General features: G+C 40.7%; 1 protein-coding gene across 1 annotated transcript in view; it reads right to left on the bottom strand.

The window, feature by feature from the left end:
- Nucleotides 1-876: 876 nt before the first annotated feature.
- The window catches only part of pipox (pipecolic acid oxidase), a 53,865-nt gene continuing 32,387 nt past the window's right edge, over nt 877-22,354 (bottom strand). Inside the window, exons 5-8 of the mRNA XM_084352185.1 lie at nt 20,508-20,660; nt 10,648-10,797; nt 9,527-9,602; nt 877-2,260 (exon numbers count right to left, since the gene is read on the bottom strand). Of these exons, the coding sequence (XP_084208311.1) occupies nt 2,130-2,260; nt 9,527-9,602; nt 10,648-10,797; nt 20,508-20,660 (510 nt within the window). The 3' untranslated portion in view covers nt 877-2,129. The remainder of the gene's footprint in view (nt 2,261-9,526; nt 9,603-10,647; nt 10,798-20,507; nt 20,661-22,354) is intronic.

Below are 22,354 nucleotides of genomic sequence, written 5' to 3'. Positions count from 1 at the left end.
TAACTTAGAAGGGTTAAATGGACCTATTGTTGCATTGCCATGTTCCCCATCTCTCTCTAAATCCAACCAGTCAAGGTTCACTGCCACCCACCTATTGTCTGGGTCAGTTTGGGGTTTCTGCCTGTTAAAAGGCAGTTTTTCCTCGCTGCTGTCGCCAACTGCTTGCTCATGGGGGAAAACTTGGGTCTACAGTATCGACCTGCTGTGTATGAAAAGTGTCAGGAGATTACTTCTGTTGTGATTTGACTTTCAATGCTTCTACTAGCTACTTACATACAATTTGGTCTGGTACCATAACACAATACATGACCTGGATGCCATTCCCAATTATGCACCTTAGATAACTGACTGAGCTCCAGTCCCCCAAATATTGTTCATGTGCAGCTGAAAATAGTTTTTTTCAGAGCTTTTGGGATTTTACAAGCTTGACATTGTTCCAGAGAGGTGTTTCAGTTGGCCCCTACTTGATGATTATTGGTAGTTGAATATTTGCATTTGCATGTTTAATGTACTTCTAATTCTTGTAATATGCATAATGGCCCTTTGCTATCCATCTGAAGTCACTTAGAGGCAAGGGAGCAAATGGCTCGCCGATCTCTGCCGTTTCGCTGCATAATTTTCCCATTCCTGCTGATGGCCTTGGTTGGCATCCATTGTAATAGGCCATCTGATTAGTCATTAAAATGTTTACCGGTACACTGGGAAATAGATCCAGGCAAAAGGCCACCTCTGAAGCCTGAGCATGCAGCTGGCTGCACATAGACAAATGACTCAATGGCTGATGTCTTTTTAACCATGTACTTAGTTGGCAAAATGGTGAACGCTGGGAAGGCAGCAAGAGAGAGATTTACTGATGCATTAAATAATACAAGCCAATAAGATTATAGCTTCTTTAATTGCTGTTTGTCACAGATAGGCGATTTTACAATTGCACAACAATGTCAGAATTTAGTTGTCGATGCTGATTCCTTTTGTCAAAATCAAGGCAGCATTAGTTTATTCCAAGTTCATTACATATTATTCTTGTTGCTTTGGGGAACAACTCGGTGACTTATTCTGCAGGTTGTTATTTCTTTCACTTGATCCAGTACGTGTACATGAACACAAGAAACCAGGTTATTCTAAGAAATCACAATATACAGGATATAACACCAAGACTTTTCATGCACTGAGAGTGCTGGCTCTGTAGAAATAGCACTGCATATTTTATGCAAAAGTCAAAAGCTAACTAAGGCACTGACTTGTAGTAGCTACTTTCTATCAATTTTGGTTTTAATCAGAATTCTAATTTAATTATTTTGAATACAAGTTCACAATGCCACATGAAATGATCTCTCCTATCCTGTTGCCCTGCTGCTATACAGTAGCATTCATTTCTTTGTCATAAACATGCATACATGTTAAAAGTTGATTAAACACAGTTGCATGTATAAAAAGCAGAAGCAAACAGCTTTCCCCAAGAGAAGGGGAAATCAGATTTCTCTGATGCCCTCTATACCTATTACAGAAAGTTTTCTCTTTACTTCTTATACATGACATTTGAAGGAACAGATCGACATTTTGGGAAAAGTGGTTATTAGATGAGAACATTCATACCACTCTGTTCAGAAAAAAAAAAATCTATCTCTAAATGTCACTACTATACATATTGTATCTTTGTTCAAATCATACAAAAAAGAAGTATAGAATGACATGTAGTGTTGTGTTCTACAGCTGACCGAGGCATAGTTTGAGCATGTAACTCCCAGTTGTTTTATTGCATTTCTGTTTGTGCATGGATTAAACAAAAGAGATTTGTCAATTAGCAAAATTGAAAAAAATGCTTGTAGGCAGATTAATTTAGACTATGATCACAGCCTGCTTTCAGTCTTTATGCTAAGCTAAGCTAATCACATCCTGTAGCTTCATATTTAGCGTATACACATGAAATGGATTAGATCTCCTCATCTCTTGCTCTCAGCAAGCCAATGCGAATGAGGTGAATTAATTGGCTTAATAGCTAACCTTGTTACTTAAGCTAAGTAACAACTCGGGGCTAAATTACCATGACAATCTCAAATCATACTACAGTTACAATTAATGAATACTTCTTGATGATCAGCTGATTCTCTGAATATCCAGTCCTAGCTCTATAAAGCTGATTTGGTCTTTTCCAGGAAGCGCCTGATTCGGAAAGGTGAGAGGTCATAGGAGGGCATTTCTCCCAGGCTGAGTTCACACAGAAGCTTGCCAATGATTGGTCCAAACTTGAAGCCATGACCTAGAGAACAGAAGGCATTGCAGTGAGTAGAGTACGTATGAAGGTCATCAAACCATGTCACATGAATCAATGTCCTAATGTGAGCAAATTCTTGCACTGCACCTTTTAGTTAGCCTGCATCTCTGAGCCTTTGTCTGAGTCAGGTGATGGGTTTGAGCCCCACATGAGTGAATACATAAAAGAAGAGCAAAGCTGCTGCGATGCCTGTCACTGAGCATCTATTCACTGTAGTGAACTGGGACAAAATACTAAATTAAGGGATGTTTGTCCTTTCTCTGCGTAATGGCTTTACGTGCTCAGGCCCCGGAGTGAGATGAGAGAGCATCTTTTTTTAAAATGCAGCATCCTTGTTGCTTAGGTCTGAGAGGCAAATTGTAAATGTCAACAGGGCTTGAGGAATGCAACACATTGCCATCTGACAAAGGTCTTGGAGCTCCTGTGGATTCTGCCTGGCTTTGAAGTCATAAAAGCTTGGCTCTGACAGTTTGGCCACGTGAATTTTCATCCCGCCAGAGAAGGAGAGTGGAAAACCTCAATAGATGGCCAAGCCCACAGGGTGACTTTGTAGCCATGGCAACCCCCCAGTACTTGCTTTAAAGCACTTGTGTTGGGGCTTTGATGACAAATGCACGTAGTGAAGGAGGGGGAGGAGGGCAACACGTTTTTTTTCTGTAGTAGGGAGAAGCCCTGTGAACTTCTCTATTATGGCTCTGAGCTTCTATAGTTCTGCTGCAGAGGGGCGAACAGTACAGATAATAATTATCACTGACAAAATAAACAGAATAATCAAAAACTAAAGTTGTTCATCAGAGACATTGTGATCTGAGTATAATGCCACATTGAAGATGTGGGAGAGTTTCCTTAATTACCAGTTCCAGACTATTAAATGGCGTTCATTGCATCATCCAGGTCAAAATTAAGATTGAAAAATCAACCATAACCAACCACTTACAACATCACAGCTAGTTTGCATTATCCATCTGAGGTTATTTTACATATTTACTCATATTATATTATATCATATTATTCAATAGACATAGTGATATATTTACCAGTTAGGTTCCAATTTAAATATTTAGAAATGCCCACTATATATTGGTGAAATTGTAGTTGATAAATCGAGCTGATAATATGAAGCCGTATTACTTTCATTGACTTGACAGTTCAATACAGCAGGAGGTGCTATGCACTTTTTAGAGCTGGTTTGTGATCCACCAATCAACACTGAAGAAGGGGGAGAAGAACAAACACAGGGCGCTGTTGTCATGCTCATGACAAACTGCTGCACCTGGGTGCCATCAGGTGTGCATAAACTAAGGTTATGGACATTTAAAATCCAAAAGTGTAAAATGATTGGTTAACTTAATGATATTGGCCATGAGAGCCTTGTAATTATCTGTTATTGGTATTGGCTGGAAAAAAAATTCCATATCATGCATCCTTAGAAATATTTGATCCCCATGAAATGTAATATTGACATTCATGGTCCTCAGAGGATGATTCACATTAGCTTTGATGATCCACTGAGTTCTTTTTTATTGCTACAGTGAGATTGACATTTTTTGGCTCAGAGCGAAATGTCTTGACTACAATTAGATTAAATCATGTATAGATATTCATGTTTCCTTCAGGACGAATTGAACCAACTTTGGTAATTTGATGACAGCATCACTATCAAGTTAACATTTCAGTTTGTCCAGTCCTTTGCTTAATGTCCTAATACTTAAAGGAATAGTTCACTCTAGAATGAAATTCAGTCATTATCGACTCACCCTCATGCTGATGAGAAGTCCGGTGTAGTTTCTTGTTCCTCAAAGTGCAGCTGGAGACCCGCGGGGTACCGTCCTGCAGCAAAAATCCATATAACGGGCGTCAATGATGCCCGAGAGGAAAAGGTCCATAAAACTACACAAAAACGTTGTAATATTCCTCCATACTGCTCGTCCGCTGCAATCCAAGTGTCCTGAAGTGGCGACATCCAGAGTTTACTCCAAACGACGTCATTTAGTGCATTTTTCTAGCCTAAACAGTCACTATGCTATATCTGCCTGGAGGCACGCGGGAGCGTGTATAGTATAATATAGTACAGTGACTGTTTAGGCTGGAAAAATTTACTAAATGACGTTGTTTCGAGTAAACTCTGGATGTCGCCACTTCAGGACACTTGGATTGCAGCGGACGAGCAGTATGGAGGAATATTACAAAGTTTTTGTGTAGTTTTATGGACCATTTCTTCTCGGGCACCATTGATGCCCGTTATATGGATTTTTGCTGCAGGACGGTACCCCGCGGGTCTCCAGCTGCACTTTGAAACTACACCGGACTTCTCACCAGCATGAGGGTGAGTCGATAATGACTGAATTTCGTTCTAGAGTGAACTATTCCATTAAGAAACTAATGGCATCACCAGCAACCTCAGCTGCACTTTGTGTTTGGTGCTAATTAACAAATGTTTGCATGCTAACACACTAAATGAAGACGGTGAACACGTCATTGTGAGCATGTTTGCATGTATTTAGCTCGAAGCACTGTGCCTGACTTCAGCCTCACAGAGGAGCTACCATGGCTCTGAACTAGTCTTGTTAACCTCTAACACAACCAGCTCTGCTATCAGACAGAACTATCTTAAATTCTATGATAATATGAATGCTTGCAGGTCATCCAATGAAAAAGAGCGGGTGTGCCATTTCACACATTATGTTATTAAGTTTGTTCATCAACTAATAAAACTAAAAATAATGTACAAGGCTGACACATCATCTTATTGTAATGCCCTGCTCTCTGGTCTTCCCAAAAAGAGCATGCATAACTTACAATTATTACAAAACTCAGCTGCACGAGTGCTGACGAGGACCAGAGGGCGGGAGCATATTACACCTGTTTTAAAATCGCTGCATTGGCTCCCTGTGCGCTTCAGGATTGATTTTAAGGTTCTTCTACTAGTTTTTAAGTGTCTTAACGGTCTTGGTCCTTCTTATCTATCTGCATTACTTTTACCCTATCAACCCTCGCGGACCCTGAGGTCCTCCGGTGCCGGCCTTTTAACGATACCACAAGCTAGAACTAGAACACACGGGGAGGCGGCATTCAGTTATTATGGCCCCCGATTGTGGAACAGCCTCCCAGAGAACCTAAGGGCCGCAGAGAATGTTGATGTTTTTAAAAAGAGGCTCAAGACCCATCTTTTTAATCAGGCTTTTAACTGAACTCATTTAACTCTTTCTAAGTTCTTACATTTTTTATTATTATTTATTACTATCCTTATTTATGTATTTATTTATTTATTTATTTGTTTTAGTCGTTATTTATGGTCTATTTTATACATTCTATTGTTTTATTCCCTCAGTTTTAGCTTCTATACCTTTTATCTTATTTTACTGTTTTAGCCCCTCGATCTTCCAGTGTTTCCTCCTGGGGGCCTACCACACCGGGAGTTGCTTCTGGTCCACCGATGGGGGGTGCTGTCCCGTGGATGGCCCTGGCCCGGGTGGCTAGAGAGCTCTACACCTTGGTGTGGAGCCTCCTGTCTGCCTGGGCTCGGGGGGTCTATGTGGTGGCGCCCCTGCAGTCATGGACCATGATTCCTCTCGGTGTGCGCGGCCCCCAAAGGTAGCTTCTTCCTCACCTGTGATTTCGGTGCCCAGCTATGTCTCCTTAGCAACAGCTAGTGTATGTGTATGTTTGTGTGTGGGTGTGCATGTCTGTCCGTATGTCTGTGTATGTGTGTGAGTGTGTATGTAAATGTGTATCTGTGTGTATGTTTGTGGGGGTGGGAGGTTTGTGGTCTTCATGGTGTTTTGTATTGTTTTGTTCTGCTTTGTTTTTAACCTCTGTGAGGCACTTTGTGTTACAGTACAGTATGAAAAGTGCCATATAAATAAAGTTGATTTGATTTGATTTGATCTCTACTAAACCATTTATAGGTTATGATTAAATGATTTATTTTAAAGTAAGTTATCTTGAAAACGTCTAGTAAATAGCCATGACATTCACAGAGGATGATCCCTGGCCTGTCCACTAGGAAAAGAGTGCCATTAAATTCTCTGAACATGACTGCGCTCCACGGGAGATGAGACCTTTCCTTTCTAGAATGTCAAAAATACAGAACATTCATTCTCTGACTCTGACCACTCTGACCCATCTTTCACACCATATGCACTAGGAGTATAACTCAACAACAAAATATCCTGGCAGGAAATTGAGGCAGTGCATACAGCAGCGATGTACTGAGCTGCTGTGCCCTCTATTGAACAAAGTAACTTTAATTGGCACATTGTTGCACTTGTGCATTTGGTGTGAAAGCCGAGTCACACATTTTTAGCTTCACTCCTCGTGAGGCTCTTATTGCAAATTCATTAGTATATAATTCATTTGTCCAACATTTAAGCTTTTAGTCCATTTATCCCAGCAAGCTCCTCTGAAAGCAGAGCACTGTGTGCAGGATATTAATTACAGATATAATTAGGTAAAGGACATGACTGCATGATGAGATGGAAAAGTGCCAAGAGACAGTAAAGGTAACTGTAGGAGAAGAGAGGTGGAGCCGAGCAGCCTTCTGGGTGCCTCCGCCATGTTAATTAGAGAAGAACATGAGTGTAGACCCAAAGCACAGAAGCTTTCACCTTTCACAATGGACAAGACCATCTCATTAAAAGTTAAGGATCTATGTCCCAAGAATACGTGGGTGGTTTGGTTTGTCCAGGTAGACTGTGTGGATATTCTGCAGCTCTGAACACTGAGAACATGAGGATATCCTCTTATATACTGGTTTATCAGTATCAGTATTTTTTCAGTTACATTTGTGGCTTTACCTTGATTTGACTTTCATCGGCACTGAACGCTTGCTAGTATCTGTTGAAGGTGGTGGATATTTGAAAAATAGGAAAATAATTGCTAAGGCATGGCTGATAGCCATATATGACCTATATGTGGCTGCTTCCAGCCCAGTGGTCACCTCCTAAAAAAGGAAAATCACTGATGTGAAACCTTGATGTTGCATAAATAGATCACTGTACTGTAAACAAATATTGTGAATTAGCAAGACAATTTGGGACAGCTCAGTTTCCATCGGTATAACATGGAGCAACATAGAAGGAGTATTGAGTTTGTGTTAAAAGCTAACAGCAACAACGGCAAATCAAAATGGGAACGAATCAGGAAAGAACATCCTACTAAAATGTGAAAAAATATACTAACAAAACAGGGAAACTTTATTTAAAAAAGACTTGAAGTAAAGGGGCCTTTATTTTAAAGGTTCTTTCTGCGGCTACTCTCTACCTACGCACCTCTGGGGCTTTTTATGTCTGGGACACAGACATAGAAACACACACACACACAGCTCGTGACACACTCTCTTCTGTGCTGCTTGGCTCCAAGCTCTTCCTGGGTGAGGATGGAACAAGTGATGCTGATTCATCTGGCTGCTGCTGCTTTTTTTTTTTCCTTGTTGGCGCTCATCAGCACACATCTGGTGTACAAGGTGCCAGAAACACTACTTTCTGCTCTTTGTCTTGTCGGACTGTTGACATTTTCATCTTGACATCAACATTTTCTACTTGACTCCATTGACTTTAAAACACAGACACTGTTTTGTTTTGTTTTCTAAGAGTATCTCCATGGAATTTTGCCTTTTAATAAATTATGTGAAGGTAAGACTGATTCACAGCTCGTTTCAATAATTCTGAGGTGGATCTAATCAAAAAATATGACAAAATTATTCTTAGATGAGCCCAACATTTTGGTCCAGACTGAAATATATCAAAGGTTATTGAATGGAGTGGGCACTTTCATCACGGTCACTGGTGTCACATTCTGATACAACATGGATTATGCAATACTGTCACCTCCGTCATTTGTGTTATAGTTTATTAAAAATAATTTGCTTTACTGTGGCTGCAATAACATGCAGCTAGAGGATTAAACATATACTCAAAGAACTAAAGTTACATCAAGTAACTACCATTTCCCTCACTTAACGCAGACTTTTGGCAACACAAACACGTGGAAAGTAAACAAAGCATCCCCAGTTTCTCCGTTGTTGTCTGCAAAAACCAACACAAACATCCAATGAAGTGAAGACCCAGTGGATTAACTTTTTTTTATGGAAACATCCCAACAACAACTGGAAAACATGTGTGCTTTAACCACTGTACTTCAGGCTGCTGCCTCAACAGGGCCAGCACTGTTAAAAGCAGGATGCCCTTTAAAACTCAAGCTCAAAGATGGATTGTTACGGAGTTCAAACGTGGAACCTGTAAGTTTTGGCATTTTCCACCTATAGTAGCATGCTGGTGCAATGCTAGTATCTAGTACAAGGGACAGTCAAGAGAAGTTGTGTGAACTATAAGCTTCATTTGAGGGCTGATTAAACAACCACAATGAAATGCTTTATAAACCTTTTATTTAAAGTTTAGAAGCATTAGTTACAACGTTATAATGGCCATCCAATAATGTTTATAGATGAACTACACAGTATTTATTAACCATTTACAAAGTATTATAAACATCAGTTGCAACTTTAGAATACAATTGCTTAATAAATGGATGATAACGTATTTTATTGTTCGTTAACAGTCAAATAGCTATTAACTTAAGTTTAATTAACTATACATTTCCCATTTATTAATGATGGTTTTTATAAAGTGGGTGGGACCTCAGGTGATACAAATGGTCCCTCAATCAGAGGTCTAGCCTCAACCTTGGTTTTCATGATCAAACAAGCTGTGGCAGGGACATTAGAAGTACATCAGTTCAGTGTCTGAAATGCTGTGGGGAGTTACCACGCTGGGGTTATGGCTCTATTGATGGCTAGTCTGTCTTTCGTTTGGTTGGTCCACCAGTTTTGCCTTAATCTATAATGGTGAACATTTGCTCTGATGCATAAGGATATTAGCATTGTCATTATGAGTATGCTATCAATTAGTGCAAAGCACCACTATGCAGTAGTGTACAGTAGTAGTACAGTATAGCCTCACCAAGCTTTCTAGCATGGCTGTAGACATGTCGACATGTCTGGTTGATGTAAGTGTACAGCTCTGATGCAGCCTCTATATAATTGTTCTAAACTGATTCTCAGGAAGGCTGGAAGGCTGCTGGTTCCAGTGGTTAAGAAACCTTAATTCCAAAGCTGACGAATATCATTTTGTAATATCTGTATAATTCTGTTATCTGGGAAACAAAATGTGATAATTGATCCTAACACACACATAGCTTGTCATAGGTTTTCTCTGATTTGGTTCTGTTGTATTTGGTTGTATTGTGTTTTACCTGAGAATCCGGCTCCAATCACAATGTTGCTGTAGGTGGGGTGGCAATCCAGCACGAAATGACGGTCAGGTGTTAGCTGCAAAAAAAAAGTCCACAACTAAAATGAGAGGCTCCAGGCTGTGACTCTGACCAAGCTGTCAGGTTTAAAACCTTGATTACAACCTGTTGGTTTGAAATAAATACTTTTCACCATATCTGATCTGATTATGATCTATAATCAAATGGCCCAAAGCACTTGTAAAAACAGGGCAGCTTGTCCACATTTAGTCAAGAGTGCCGCAGCCTTTCTTTCTGCGGGCTCTTAATTCAACTACATGGAGACATGAATAGTGAAATCTATTGCAGATTCTCCTGGTAACCATTTGACAAAGACTCACATTTTCTCTCTGCATACACCCATGAGGCCTTTAGAGCTGTTTTTTGTCAAAGTCTTTGTGGAAAAGGCATTTAAAAATGTGTTTAACTGGATGAATCATACAATACATAATGACCTCTGACAAAAGGCAAGTTTTAAATTAAACTGTAGAGACGCATGTAATTCAACTGTCCATCTTCTTATTAGAATCACTGGTAATAGAACAAAACACTTGCTGTTGAGTGAGGAAAGCATGACTGTCACGATTTTCAGGGCCATTGGACAAGGTCACTGAAAATTGTGTTTCAGTATGTGATCGTGGTAAAAGCGGCTTGCTGTGTTGCTGGAGGGCAGAGCGGCTGCACAACCCCCCACCCCTATGCACACATAATCTAAACAGGATCTTACACCTGAGAATGCCATTGCAGAGTAACATCCAACAGCGAGCAACTTATGTACTTCATATAAACAGTTTAACACCCCAGTAAAAACTTAAATGTTTAACTTGTTTTTTTAAACAAGACAGAAGCATACAAAGTTTCTGATCTCCTGTAAAATGAGTAAAACTATATGTAGCCCCCACCTCTTTGGTTCATTAATAAAATTTCATTAAATATGTTGCCAGTGACCCAATTGTTGAATGTTCAGATATTCCCCAATGACCCGCAGATAACATCAAATCTCTTTACTGTTTGAGGTCAAATCGCAACACTTTGATGGATTAGTGTGACCACTATGAACACTAATGTTGAGTGTTGATACGGACCGTATACAAGCAGCTCTCCACCACAGCAGGTTCAGGGACCAGGCCAGGTAAACAGCGTTTGACAAAGCGTTGAAGGATGTCAATATCAGACCTGTCTGTCTGCATGTCTCTCTGGTCTGGGTCTGCTTCACTGCCCATGTGGTAGCATATCTGCACACAGAATGAAATCATCAATATTTCTTCTATATGAAACATATGCTTGGCAACCCTGCATCTTTGTTCACAATGCAACACCATACAACTATATACAAATTATGACAACTACTACATTGAAGTGATTAGTGTGTGTCATGCTGTTTAAGGTTTGTTTGTATCAGTCCTATTAAAGTGAAAACTGTACCAAATGAGCCTATATTTCTTTTTAAGTTTAAGAAACACATTAAGTTCTGATTCAGATTTCAGAAATCGACAGCTTTCAATACAATACACAGTATGTATACAATACATATATTTAGAATTTGGTCCACAAGACTATGGTCAATAATGTTTTTGTGTCAGCAGGGTCAACAGCAAATCTTATTTTGGTCCGCTACGGTGCACAGGCACATCAGTGATGCATCTTCCTTATTACATAATGTCCACTTACACTGTTTCTCCACAACTTGTGCGTTCTTGAGTAACAAGAACAAATATCAATACATGAAGACACGTGTACATACAGTACATTTTTTAAGAAAATTAATACATCCAAAACAAAAATATAAAACAAAAAAATCCTTTCAGTGTGCAAGAAAGCAGCTATTAAATAAAACAAATACTTCTTGTTGACCATGCCCCACCTCCCACCAGTCCAAAAATGTATAGACGAGAGAAGGCACAACAGTTAACGATGTTCTTCACTTTCCAAAAGAACAAAAGTAAAAGAAGAGATCTGTGGCTTCAAGCCATCTGCAGAAAAGATAAAAATGGTAAACTATGGACCAGGCCAGTCAATACATGTCAGTCTGTGGCCAACACTTAATGACATTACTATTACTGAGTAAATGATAGGTGTGGCAATTGCGCTTGTAAATCCAAGCAAATCAGAAAAGATGAAAACTACGTTTTTTTTACTGGGAAAAGATATTGCCCTACCATAAAACACCTGCTTTTTTGCTTTTTTTTCTCTGTCTTCCTGAAAGACCACTGAAAGCATTTTAATTCACATTAATTATGCTGGCCTACCTTCCAATAACGAACCTCAAACACAGCATAAAGAAACATAGGAAGTGGAGCTAAAACCCACCTGTTTTCTTTCCTCTCGGCTCATAGAAAAAGGTTGCGTAACAAACACAAACAGCTATCAAAATATAGACAGCGGTTCCGCTTCACCACAATATAATTAGTTCACAATAACGTCACATTGGAAAGACTACCAAAAAAAAAATGATGTGTCTTAACAACAAAGCAATAAGGTATTCTTATTTTATGCTATTGAATTGAACTTTAGAATTTGCATTTATCTCCAGTCAAATTAGAAGGGCATAATGCAAGGGCAAAATATCTGGATGTGCTCCTCTCATCTGTTCTAAATTTAATGTGGGGCTTCATTAACCTTAATCAAATCAAGTAGGTGTCTTCCAAAGTTACAGTCATTGTGGTACCGGTTTACCCCTTTGGGGGACTGCAAAAGGAACAATTAGTGACCAGCTGGCTAACTCTTTCAATTTACATACATAGCATTTAATTAATCAGGTATGTTTAATGTAAAGCCAAATAATATGGCGGAAAATTCTATGTTTTACATGTCTACATGACATATTGAGGCTCCTATTGCCAACTTCAAAGCTAAATGACTAAAGCGGGAGTGACTGTCATACACACACTCCAAACTTGCAAAGCTGCTTTTGTGTGGTGCTACTGTCAGCCAGGTCTCAAACATACAGTCTCACTCAGAGATGAGAGGCACAGTGAGGAGGCTGAGGGATTAAAAGAACTGCAGTTTTTAGTTTTCAAGATTTTCCATTTAAGAAAAGTTTCTAACGCAGTTAAAAAAAAAAAAAAAAAAGACAGAAAAACAGAGTAATTAATATTCCTCACTGTAAACTATAATAAATGGTCCAAACATTGGGCATACAGTAGCTCTAGTGACTGTGTCAAAGAGTAAATAATGCGACGTGGCATCACCATCTGTCCCACCCTCTCTTCTATGCATGTGGTGTGCTATTAGGCTGTGAGCTCCTGCTGCCCCACCATTATGCCTAAAATAGAGATGTGCCTTCAGATGACATCAAACCCAGCACAACCCCCACAACTGATCTGAAGTTGATTTGGGACAAATCATATTTTACAGTTGATTTTTTAGCACTGTGGCAATTTAGTTCTCGACAGCAACATTCCATCCAAATCTTTCTCGGCTGATTACTGAGCAGTTTATAAAGAAAGGATTTCAGCGTTTTCCCCATAGGTGTGAGGGTCATCTATAGACAGTGTGAAATAAATCATTAATAAACATTCCTGACAATACCTTATCACTAACTGTACACAATCTAAATCAAATACAAAATGTTAATTAAGAAATTAATAAATTATACATAAACATGAAAATGACCAAATTTTTTAATATATTGTACAATATACTGTATAGCTCCCATAAAAAGTAGCCATCCCACCTGGCAGTTTTCACGTTTGATTGTTGCTTTTTTGACACTGTCATAGATGAAAACAGATCCCTACAAAGTGATCTAATCTAATTGGAAATGCATTACAAATACATGGTCTGCAAGAAATAAGCTACTTGAAAGAAGATTTAATTACCAGCAAGACAGTGAGCCTAAGCATAAAGTTATATAAAAATGACTTCAAAATAACAATGTTACTGTTCTAAAATGGAAGATTAGCATTGTAAACTTGGACTTGAAAAAGGCTGTTCACTCCGAATCATAGACCATATAAAAGAAGTGGACGTAGTCTCCGGGTCTGAAAAGTGAAGCTAGGGCTGAAGTGCCTTAAATCTGCATTGTTTCTGATGGCCAGCAGGGGCCGACTCCACTGGTAGGTTAACATTGCAGATGCACCTTGCTAACCAAGCAATTTTGCTTGTGCTAACCTGTATTAATCATAAACTGTGGGTTGCCGGTATTCAATTTTAACAGTCCTGAAGTAAACTGTCCCAAAAACAACATGATGCTTCTTTACTTTATTATCATCTAAAGTTGCTTGTTAAAAGCACAACATTCAAGTTATTTTACCACAAAACTAAGCTGAAATACTACATTTACTATAAAATTGTTGTGTTGCCTTATTAAACTGCAGTTACACTGTTTAAGTTTCATTTTCCTCTGAACAGAAATTCTCCTTTGGCTGTAAGCTATTAGAGCCATAGTTGTTAGCTCCCTTAACTAAACACACCGCAGGACTCTGCTATTCACCAGCTGCTAACAGCTAACTAGCTCTTCTCCTGCTGACTTCAACACATTTATTTGATTTTTTGTTCACACTGTACCATTATCAGAGAAAAGAAACACTATGTGTCCCCCTTTGATAGTGAGTTTACTGCATCTTGGTATGCACACAAAAAATCCCTTTCAAACCTGGGAAGATCTCTGTTCATCCCAAACCATTTCTGTCATCCCCTGCTTCTCTTCTACGAGTAATGGTGTACCATTTAGTTTGCTTCCTATGATAAGTTATGTTCTGTTTGTGTCACATTCTAAGTGACACATGACACAGTGTAACAGCAGGGCAAGAAGACACAGTAATGTCAGCTACATACCAAGCAAACTGTAACTGTCAATTCCCATCAAGTAAGTCCATATCAACACCTGAATGTAGTGAATTGAGTATGGGCACTTTTTACTGCCTTTAAATTAAATACTGCCAATATGTCTTGTTTCTTCAGACTTCAATCATCCACTCCACCAAATAACACCAAACAAGAGTCAATAGAAGAATAAGTTGTTTGGCAGAGAAGATTTGGCAAGTTTTTCATGGGCGCAACCTACATACTCAGCTCTGCTGCTCATCCCACAAATGCATGTTCCTTACAAATGTGGCACCATTTAAAAGCGAAATAAACAGGCTTTCCAACGGTATAAGATTTATTGCCAGGAAGCATTGTAATAATAATAATGATAATAATATAATAATAATAATAATCTACCAAACACAAATTTCCTTACTTTTTGTGCTATTTTTATCCTCCTTCGACCAAATCTCCCTCAGAACTTCAATGTAACAATCTATAACATGACATCCTCTACCTGCCCCTTAAACAACTTCACTTTTGAAAGAGGTTCTCCCCACCATTGACCCTCACATCTTGTTTATTGTTAAATACTCCCTGAACACTGGATCCAGTTCTCCCTCTACATTCTCCCCCTGGGTGATATCATATGGAAACACAACATTCAATTCCATGAATTGACACATAACTATATCTTCCCATCAAACCAAATGACCAAACCTCCCTCCAAACCCTTCACAACTGCTTAACTCTCTAAGTCAAGATGGCACCGCACGAGTGGCAGCTAGTTACAGTAGTGTTTTTCTGTGGTTTAGTGTGTTTTTGTACTTTTCTCGTGTTTTTGTCTCCGCTAGTCTCAGTGGGAAGTGTGCACCTATGGATGTACAACTCCTGAGACTATGCATTTGTCTATTTTTCTTTCTGGGACTATTTAAGTTGGCATCAGCAGACCCTTTCAGCCGTGGCTCCATCGTTTACAAACGGTAGCAGCTGTTAGCACTGTGCTACACGACGGTACTCCCCGTGGAAAGACCGGAGATCCCCGGGGAATTAAGGAGAAGGAGAAGGGGATGTAGAGCTGGAACGAAGCGCCGGGTATAAACCGTGTATACCGTCTGTTATTATGGGGAATGTAAGTTCTCTCCCGAATAAGATGGAGGAGCTAACGGCACTAACCAAGCTGCAGAGGGAGTACCGGGAGTGTAGCCTTATGTGCTTCACAGAGACTTGGCTGAATCAACTCTCACTGGACTCACACATCACTCTGGGCGGATTTCAACTCGTGAGAGCGGACAGGAAAGCAAAGGAGAGCGGTAAGAGGAAAGGAGGGGGCATAGCGATGTTTGTGAATGACAGATGGTGTAACCCAGGACACATCAGGGTGAAGAACAGTACTGCAGTAGAGACATTGAACTGCTAGCGGTTAGCATTCGGCCATATTGCCTCCCGAGGGAATTCTCGCACGTTATCGCGGTAACTGTGTACATCCTCCCATTGGCCGATGCGACTGCAGCCTGTGAGACCTTACACACTGTTGTATCACAGCTTCAGACATCGCACCTCCAGTCCCTCCTCCTCATCTCTGGTGACTTCAATCATGCTTCCCTATCTTCCGCTCTCCCTGCCTTTACCCAGTATGTGAAATGCCACACCAGAGACAATAGAACTTTGGATCTAATGTATGTGAACACCAAGGATGCATACACCTCTTCACCCCTCCCCCACTGGGCGACCAGGGCGATCTTGAGACCAGGACTTGGCAAACAAGTCGAATTTGTTGAACTATGCCACTTCTCCCTCCCCTACGCACCAGAGCTCAGACCTTACTGTGCTGTCACACCGTCCCCCCGCCTCTCCCTCCAGTACACCTCTGACACCCCCACACCACGCCACCCCCCTCCACTTCCTGCCTGAACGATCCACACACCCCACCCCCAACCTATCTCAACAGGAGTCACTCCAGGGTCCCACCAGCCGATCAAGTGAGGAAGGAGCCGAGGAGGACCAAGGCGAGGAAAGCTACTGGCCCTGATGGCATCAACTCCAGACTGCTGAAGGACTGTGCAGATCAGCTCTGTAGATTACTCCACATTGCACATTTTCAACCTGAGCCTCAGTCTGGAGAGAGTTCCACTCCTGTGGAAAACATCATGCGTGGTTCCTGTTCCAAAGACTGTGCACCCCAGGGAGCCCAACCACTTCAGGCCAGTGGCTTTGACCTCTCACCTTATGAAGACCATGGAGAGGATCGTTCTCACCCACCTTCGACACCTGGTTAACAGTGAGATGGACCCCCTGCAGTTTGCTTATCAACCTGGCATTGGTGTGGATGACGCTGTCATCTATCTGTGGCACAGGTCACTTTCACACCTGGAGAGCACTGGGAGCACTGTGAGAGTCATGTTTTTTGACTTCTCCAGTGCTTTCAACACAATCCAACCATCACTGCTCAGGGGGAAACTGGAAGGAGCTGGAGTCGACTGCCACCTGGCTGCATGGACCACCGACTATCTCACAAACAGACCGCAGTATGCGAGGCTCCGCGACTGTGTGTCTGATGTGGTAGTCTGCAGCACGGGAGCTCCACAGGGTACAGTGCTCTCTCCTTTCCTCTTTACACTCTACACATCAGACTTCAGTTATAACACGGACAGCTGCCACCTCCAGAAGTTCTCCGACGATACAGCCATCGTTGCACATGTGGCAGAGGGGAACGATCTGGAGTACAGGAAGGTCATCACCAACTTTGTCGCCTGGTGTGAATTGAACCACCTGTGCATCAACGCCAGCAAGACAAAGGAGGTGGTGATCGATTTCAGGAGGAAGGCTCCTCAAACCGCACCGGTGAACATCCAGGTTTTGGACATTGAGATCATGGAGGAGTACAAATACCTAGGTGTTCACATAAACAACCAACTGGACTGGACACACAACACAAATGTCCTTTACAAGAAGGGCCAAAGTCGTCTCCCTCTGTTGAGGAGACTGAGGTCCTTTGGTGTGTGCAGGACGCTGTGGTCTGCTGGGGCTGTGGAAGCTCAGAGAGGGACAGGAAGAGACTAAATAAGCTGGTCAAAAGGGCTCAGTCTTGGACTCCATTGAAGAGGTGGGTGAGAGGAGGATGCTAGCAAAGCTGACATCAATCATGGACAACCCCTCTCACCCCCTACATGAGTCTGTGGGGCCTTAAGGAGCTCCTTCAGCAACAGACTGCTTCACCCACGGTGTAAAAAGGAACGCAACCACAGGTCATTCATCCTAACTAGCTGACTGTTCAACATCAATAACCCTTAATGTAGCACCATAAGCACCTACTTATCTTGCACTACTTACCACTTCTACCTCCACCATCTTGTGCAATTACCCTGTGCAATAATACAATTTTTATTTTTTTACATATTTGTATTTTTTCCTATTTAAATCTTTTTATTTTTTTTAGTATTTTTTTTTATAACTTTTTTTTCTTTTATTGAAATTTTCTTTCAACAATTACAGTGTCAGGTTTTACAAACTCCACAAAGCAATTATTCACATATCAGTGTCCTTATTGTCCAGTGGCAATGGTGGTGTCCTCTTGCTGTGTTCTCCATTTTGCTGTCCATTTTGCCCATTTTTCCTGAAATTGTGTCTCTTGTAATCGTAGTTTATGTGTAATTTTTTCCATTACAAATATTTCTTCCACAGTGCTCACCCACTGCTCCACGGTCGGTGGTTCTGCTTTTTAAGACTTGGGTATCTTGTACCCTATTATTCTTCTTAAACCCCGCCATATTTTATCCCAATATCCTATTATCTTTTGGTAAGACCAAAAAATATGCATATGGGCTAAATCCATGTGTCCACATAGTCTCCAGCATGGTTGTTAGTTACATACAGTTTCCTTCCTAATGTTTGGAGTCATAAAAAATCTGACCATATTTTTCCAATTGAATTCTCTCCAAATCCTGGAGCTAGTGGCCGTGCACTGCGTTTTACACATATTGAACCATTCCTCCTCAGTTATTTGTTCCTTCAACTCTTTTTCCCATTTTTCTTTGATATAAAGAGAGGAAGTCTTCCTGCATGACAACAAACCTCTGTATAGGGTTGAGATTACTTTACATTTTTTTCCTTCATAGGCTTTCAAAAACACATCAATAACTTCATTATCAGTGTCAGTTTTTATCTCCTTCTCATAATTATCCCTTATCTGTCGGTATCGATATTGTTTGTGTTCATCTAGTCCAAATTTATCCCTTAACTTTTCAAAACTCTGCAGCTTCCCCCACTCGACCATGGTACATATCGCTGTAATGCCTTTTTTCATCCATTGCTTAAACCCTTTATCATTCGTACCAGGTACAAACCTCGAATCAGATGCGGACCAACTCAAAATCTTTGTCTCTTTCTCCAATTTATGTCTTTCAACAACCTTGTTCCACATTTTAACTGTAATTTTAGTTATTGAATCCAATTGGTTACCTAACTTGCGCAATAGTCCTTTGTGTGCTATTAAGTTTCGTATTTCAATGATCTTTTTGCCCTAATTCTATACTTTTCCATCTTGCAACATACTCATCCTTGCACCAATGTATCAGTCTTATTTGTGCAGTGTAAAAATATTCCCTAAGGCTTGGTAAAGCCAGGCCTCCTTTGAGAGCTGCAGAGTTTTGTATCTGACCCTGGGTTTCTTTCCTCCCCATATAAACCTCAATATCCACCTATCCTATTCAGGGCCGCCCCTGGCCAAATTGGGGCCCTAAGCAGAATTTTATTTTGAGACCCCTACCGCTCTTTTACCTCCATAAAAATAGCCCAAAACTTCTATTGATAGCATAGATTGATAGGCTATAAACCTGAGCCAACATACGACCACCAACTGGTCAGTTAACCGCTCCTTTTTCAACAGAGGTGAATGTATATGCAGTTAACAAGACATTCAATAAATGATAATCAGGGCTGCTGGAAAATTTAATCTCCAGTCCACATCTAGACAGAATTATCCTCTCTTCTGTCTCATGATTAGCATGCTAGCAGCTGGGGTGTTTGTGCCACAAAGTTTTTCTTTTTTATTTCAACAACATACCCACCTTCAAGTGAAGCACGAGTCTCCTCTTGTTTTGACTTTGTCTTTCTTTTGCTTGCTCCCGATTCATATTGCCGTTTGGAGGCCATCTCCCCACGTGCATCCAACTGCTAGTCGGCGCATCTGACCGCTGATTGGTCAGATGCTGCATGCTGTCAATCTTTGCGGCAACGTGTGCGGTGTCAGATTACTCGTCTCTTTCTTTTCTCTCCTGCCTCAGGCTGACTCGGTGCTCTACACGCGCCTCACGGCAGCGATGCACATCCTTTGCGCATTTGCAGCGAATGCGTCCCCTTGCGCAAAATGGGGCCCCCCATGGATCATGGGGCCCTACGCACAGCGTGTGTTCTGCGTGTAGGGAGGGGCGGCGCTGATCCTATTCCATGAACTGTTTTTGTGGGATCATCACTGGCAGTGATTGGAACAGATATAAAAGCCTTGGTAGAATGTTTATCTTAATTATCTCTCTCCTTGAGCTAAAATCCAAACTAATTATTGACCATCTCTCCAAGTCCCTCCTAATTTCTCGATTTATTTTTGTGTAATTTGCATCATAATTTTTTTGTATTTTTAAGTCTAATTGTTTAATGTCCCTTTTATTTTTTGTATGTCTGTCTACCTGCTCTTGTATTTATTGTATGTCTGTCTACCTGCTACTGTAACAAGTAAATTTCCCCGATGTGGGATGAATAAAAGTCTAAAGTCTAAAGTCTTAGCAGTCACTCGACAAAACTCTTTTATCAATTCCAAAATTGCACCTCAAAACTAAAGGTGACTATGCTTTTGTTGTCAGAGCCCCCAAACAGTGGAATGCCCTGCCTGGAGAGATTAGGCGTGCTGAATCAGTGCTCCATTTTAAATCACTGCCTAAATCACACTTATACAAAGCTGCTTGATAACACCTGATTTAGATGATTTAACACCTGATTAAGCCTTGTTTTATTTTCCAGATTTTACCTACTGAATAATAATGCCAAATTGATCACCTAGAAAACCAAACAGATGAAATTAAAAAATAAATTATTTTTAATAAAGTCTACTTCATATAACCATGAAAATTTGAGTGGTCGATATGAATCTAGAGTTTCTTTCCTGTAAAGTCACACTGGAGGGTCCAGTATCGTGACGTACCTTAACCAGGCCTGGGTACTCGTTAGATGGAAGGCCGTAGATGTGTTCATTAGACTCCTCGCCCTCAGTCAGCAAGAAGCAGGGAAAACGCTGCTTCACATTGTATGATCCCAGAACTTTCTCTCTCCAGTAGCACACGTTGATCTTCAGCACCTACAGTAATGAAACAAGGAAAACTATTAGTCCCAGACAAATTCCCAGCAATTTGGCTGTCAGTAAAGACCTTATGATTGATACTATGGGGGAGCTTGCCCTTTTTTAATAAGACATGAGTTCCACTGAAAAAAATATTTGTAAAATTCTGGGAGGTCTCTAAAGATTGACTTTTTTGCCATGAATTTCTATTTTCCTGCATTTTTATCATCTGGATAATGCGTAAAATTATGCCATTATTGATTTATGTTTGTGTATAAGGGGGATTCATTACTAATTCACTTCAATATACCATCAAATTGTGGCAGCTCAGTATCATAAATGTCACTACCTTTAACTCAGAGGTGAGAAACACCCAAGGTGATGGGTGTTGATGTGGACTGGATCACTTGTAGGCAGCCTGGCCTATTTTTTAAATTAGAATTTTATTTAAAAAAATAGGCCAGGCATTGTTATGGGCTGTTTTTTTTTTTTTTCACATTTTGCCATCTTTCGCGTGTTCTGTTTTTGATTTAAAAGTTATACATAAGTGTGTTAATAGGTAGTTTTGCCATTTGGTCCATGTCTTATTTGTACTGATAAACTATTACTCTGTAGAGTACAGCGTGCTGTGCTTTAGTTCGTACAATACTGTGATGTTTTGCTTTGATAACAGTACATGGAGGTTTGATGTGGTCATTAACAGACTATTATATAGTTACATTGCAGTTGTGTACACCTCACGCGGCACACATCTGATTACCATGTGCTCTGCTTGTGTCAGGTCTTTCTCTGTAAACCCTTTCTTACAGATATGCCAGCCATACCACTGACATCTCCTGTTCACTTGGTAAAGCTGTGACTAATATGGAGAATTCAAGTGTGTCTTGGTGACAGTACTCCAGCTTGAGAAGAGTTCAAATCGCTATGAACCTAGCAGATTCATCAAAATTGAGTTGACAGGGTGGTCACCTTTGAATGGACCTCAACATCCGACTCTGGACTGATTAGTCCAAATAATGGTTGTTGTTCTTCTTGTGGCACCTCTGGCTCCAGCAGGAAAACAGGGCCAGACAATGTAGTTGTGCTCAAGAGATGACCTGCAGTGACTGTACATGTGCCATGATCTGCAGGATTGATCTGTTATTCACGTATACATAGAATCGCCGAGTGACATCGTGGATATAACTGAGCACCACCTTGCTGTCCGTGTATAATCTTATTCTGTCCAGCTTCAGGTCAAGTTCATTCACAATGAGATCAGCTACTTCCACAGCCAAAGTCTAGCCTAGGTATGGTGAGGTCAGGTAAGGGGGCCAACTTTGTCTTACAGTCGCCCTTCTGTTGCACAATTTTCAGGGAAGCAACCACTGCTATTGCCTTAACCAAGGTGTCTGAGAAGACATGTAGAGGATGTAGAGAAGAATGCATAGGTCTGGGGAACGTGTAGTCCCTCAAGTTCCTGCAGCGATTGCACCCATCTTTTCCAATCTTCACATATTCCCTCTGGCAAAGGGCTGTCCCATTCTGGTTCCTGCCAGATAAGATCTCTAAGGAGCAGTCGTCCTTGAATTGTCAAGGGAGCAAGGAATCCCAAAGGATCAAACAAGCTGTTAACAGTTGACAGCATGCCTTGAGGAGTAAAAGGCCTCTGCTGCTCAGGAACTTTGAAGACAAACGTACACGCCATGATGTTCCACCTCAAGCCCAAGCTG

This window comes from Pagrus pagrus, assembly GCF_965226575.1.
Source record: "Pagrus pagrus genome assembly, chromosome: 4".
NCBI classification, from domain to species: Eukaryota; Metazoa; Chordata; class Actinopteri; order Spariformes; family Sparidae; genus Pagrus; species Pagrus pagrus.
This window is presented reverse-complemented; position numbering and strand designations above follow the sequence as displayed.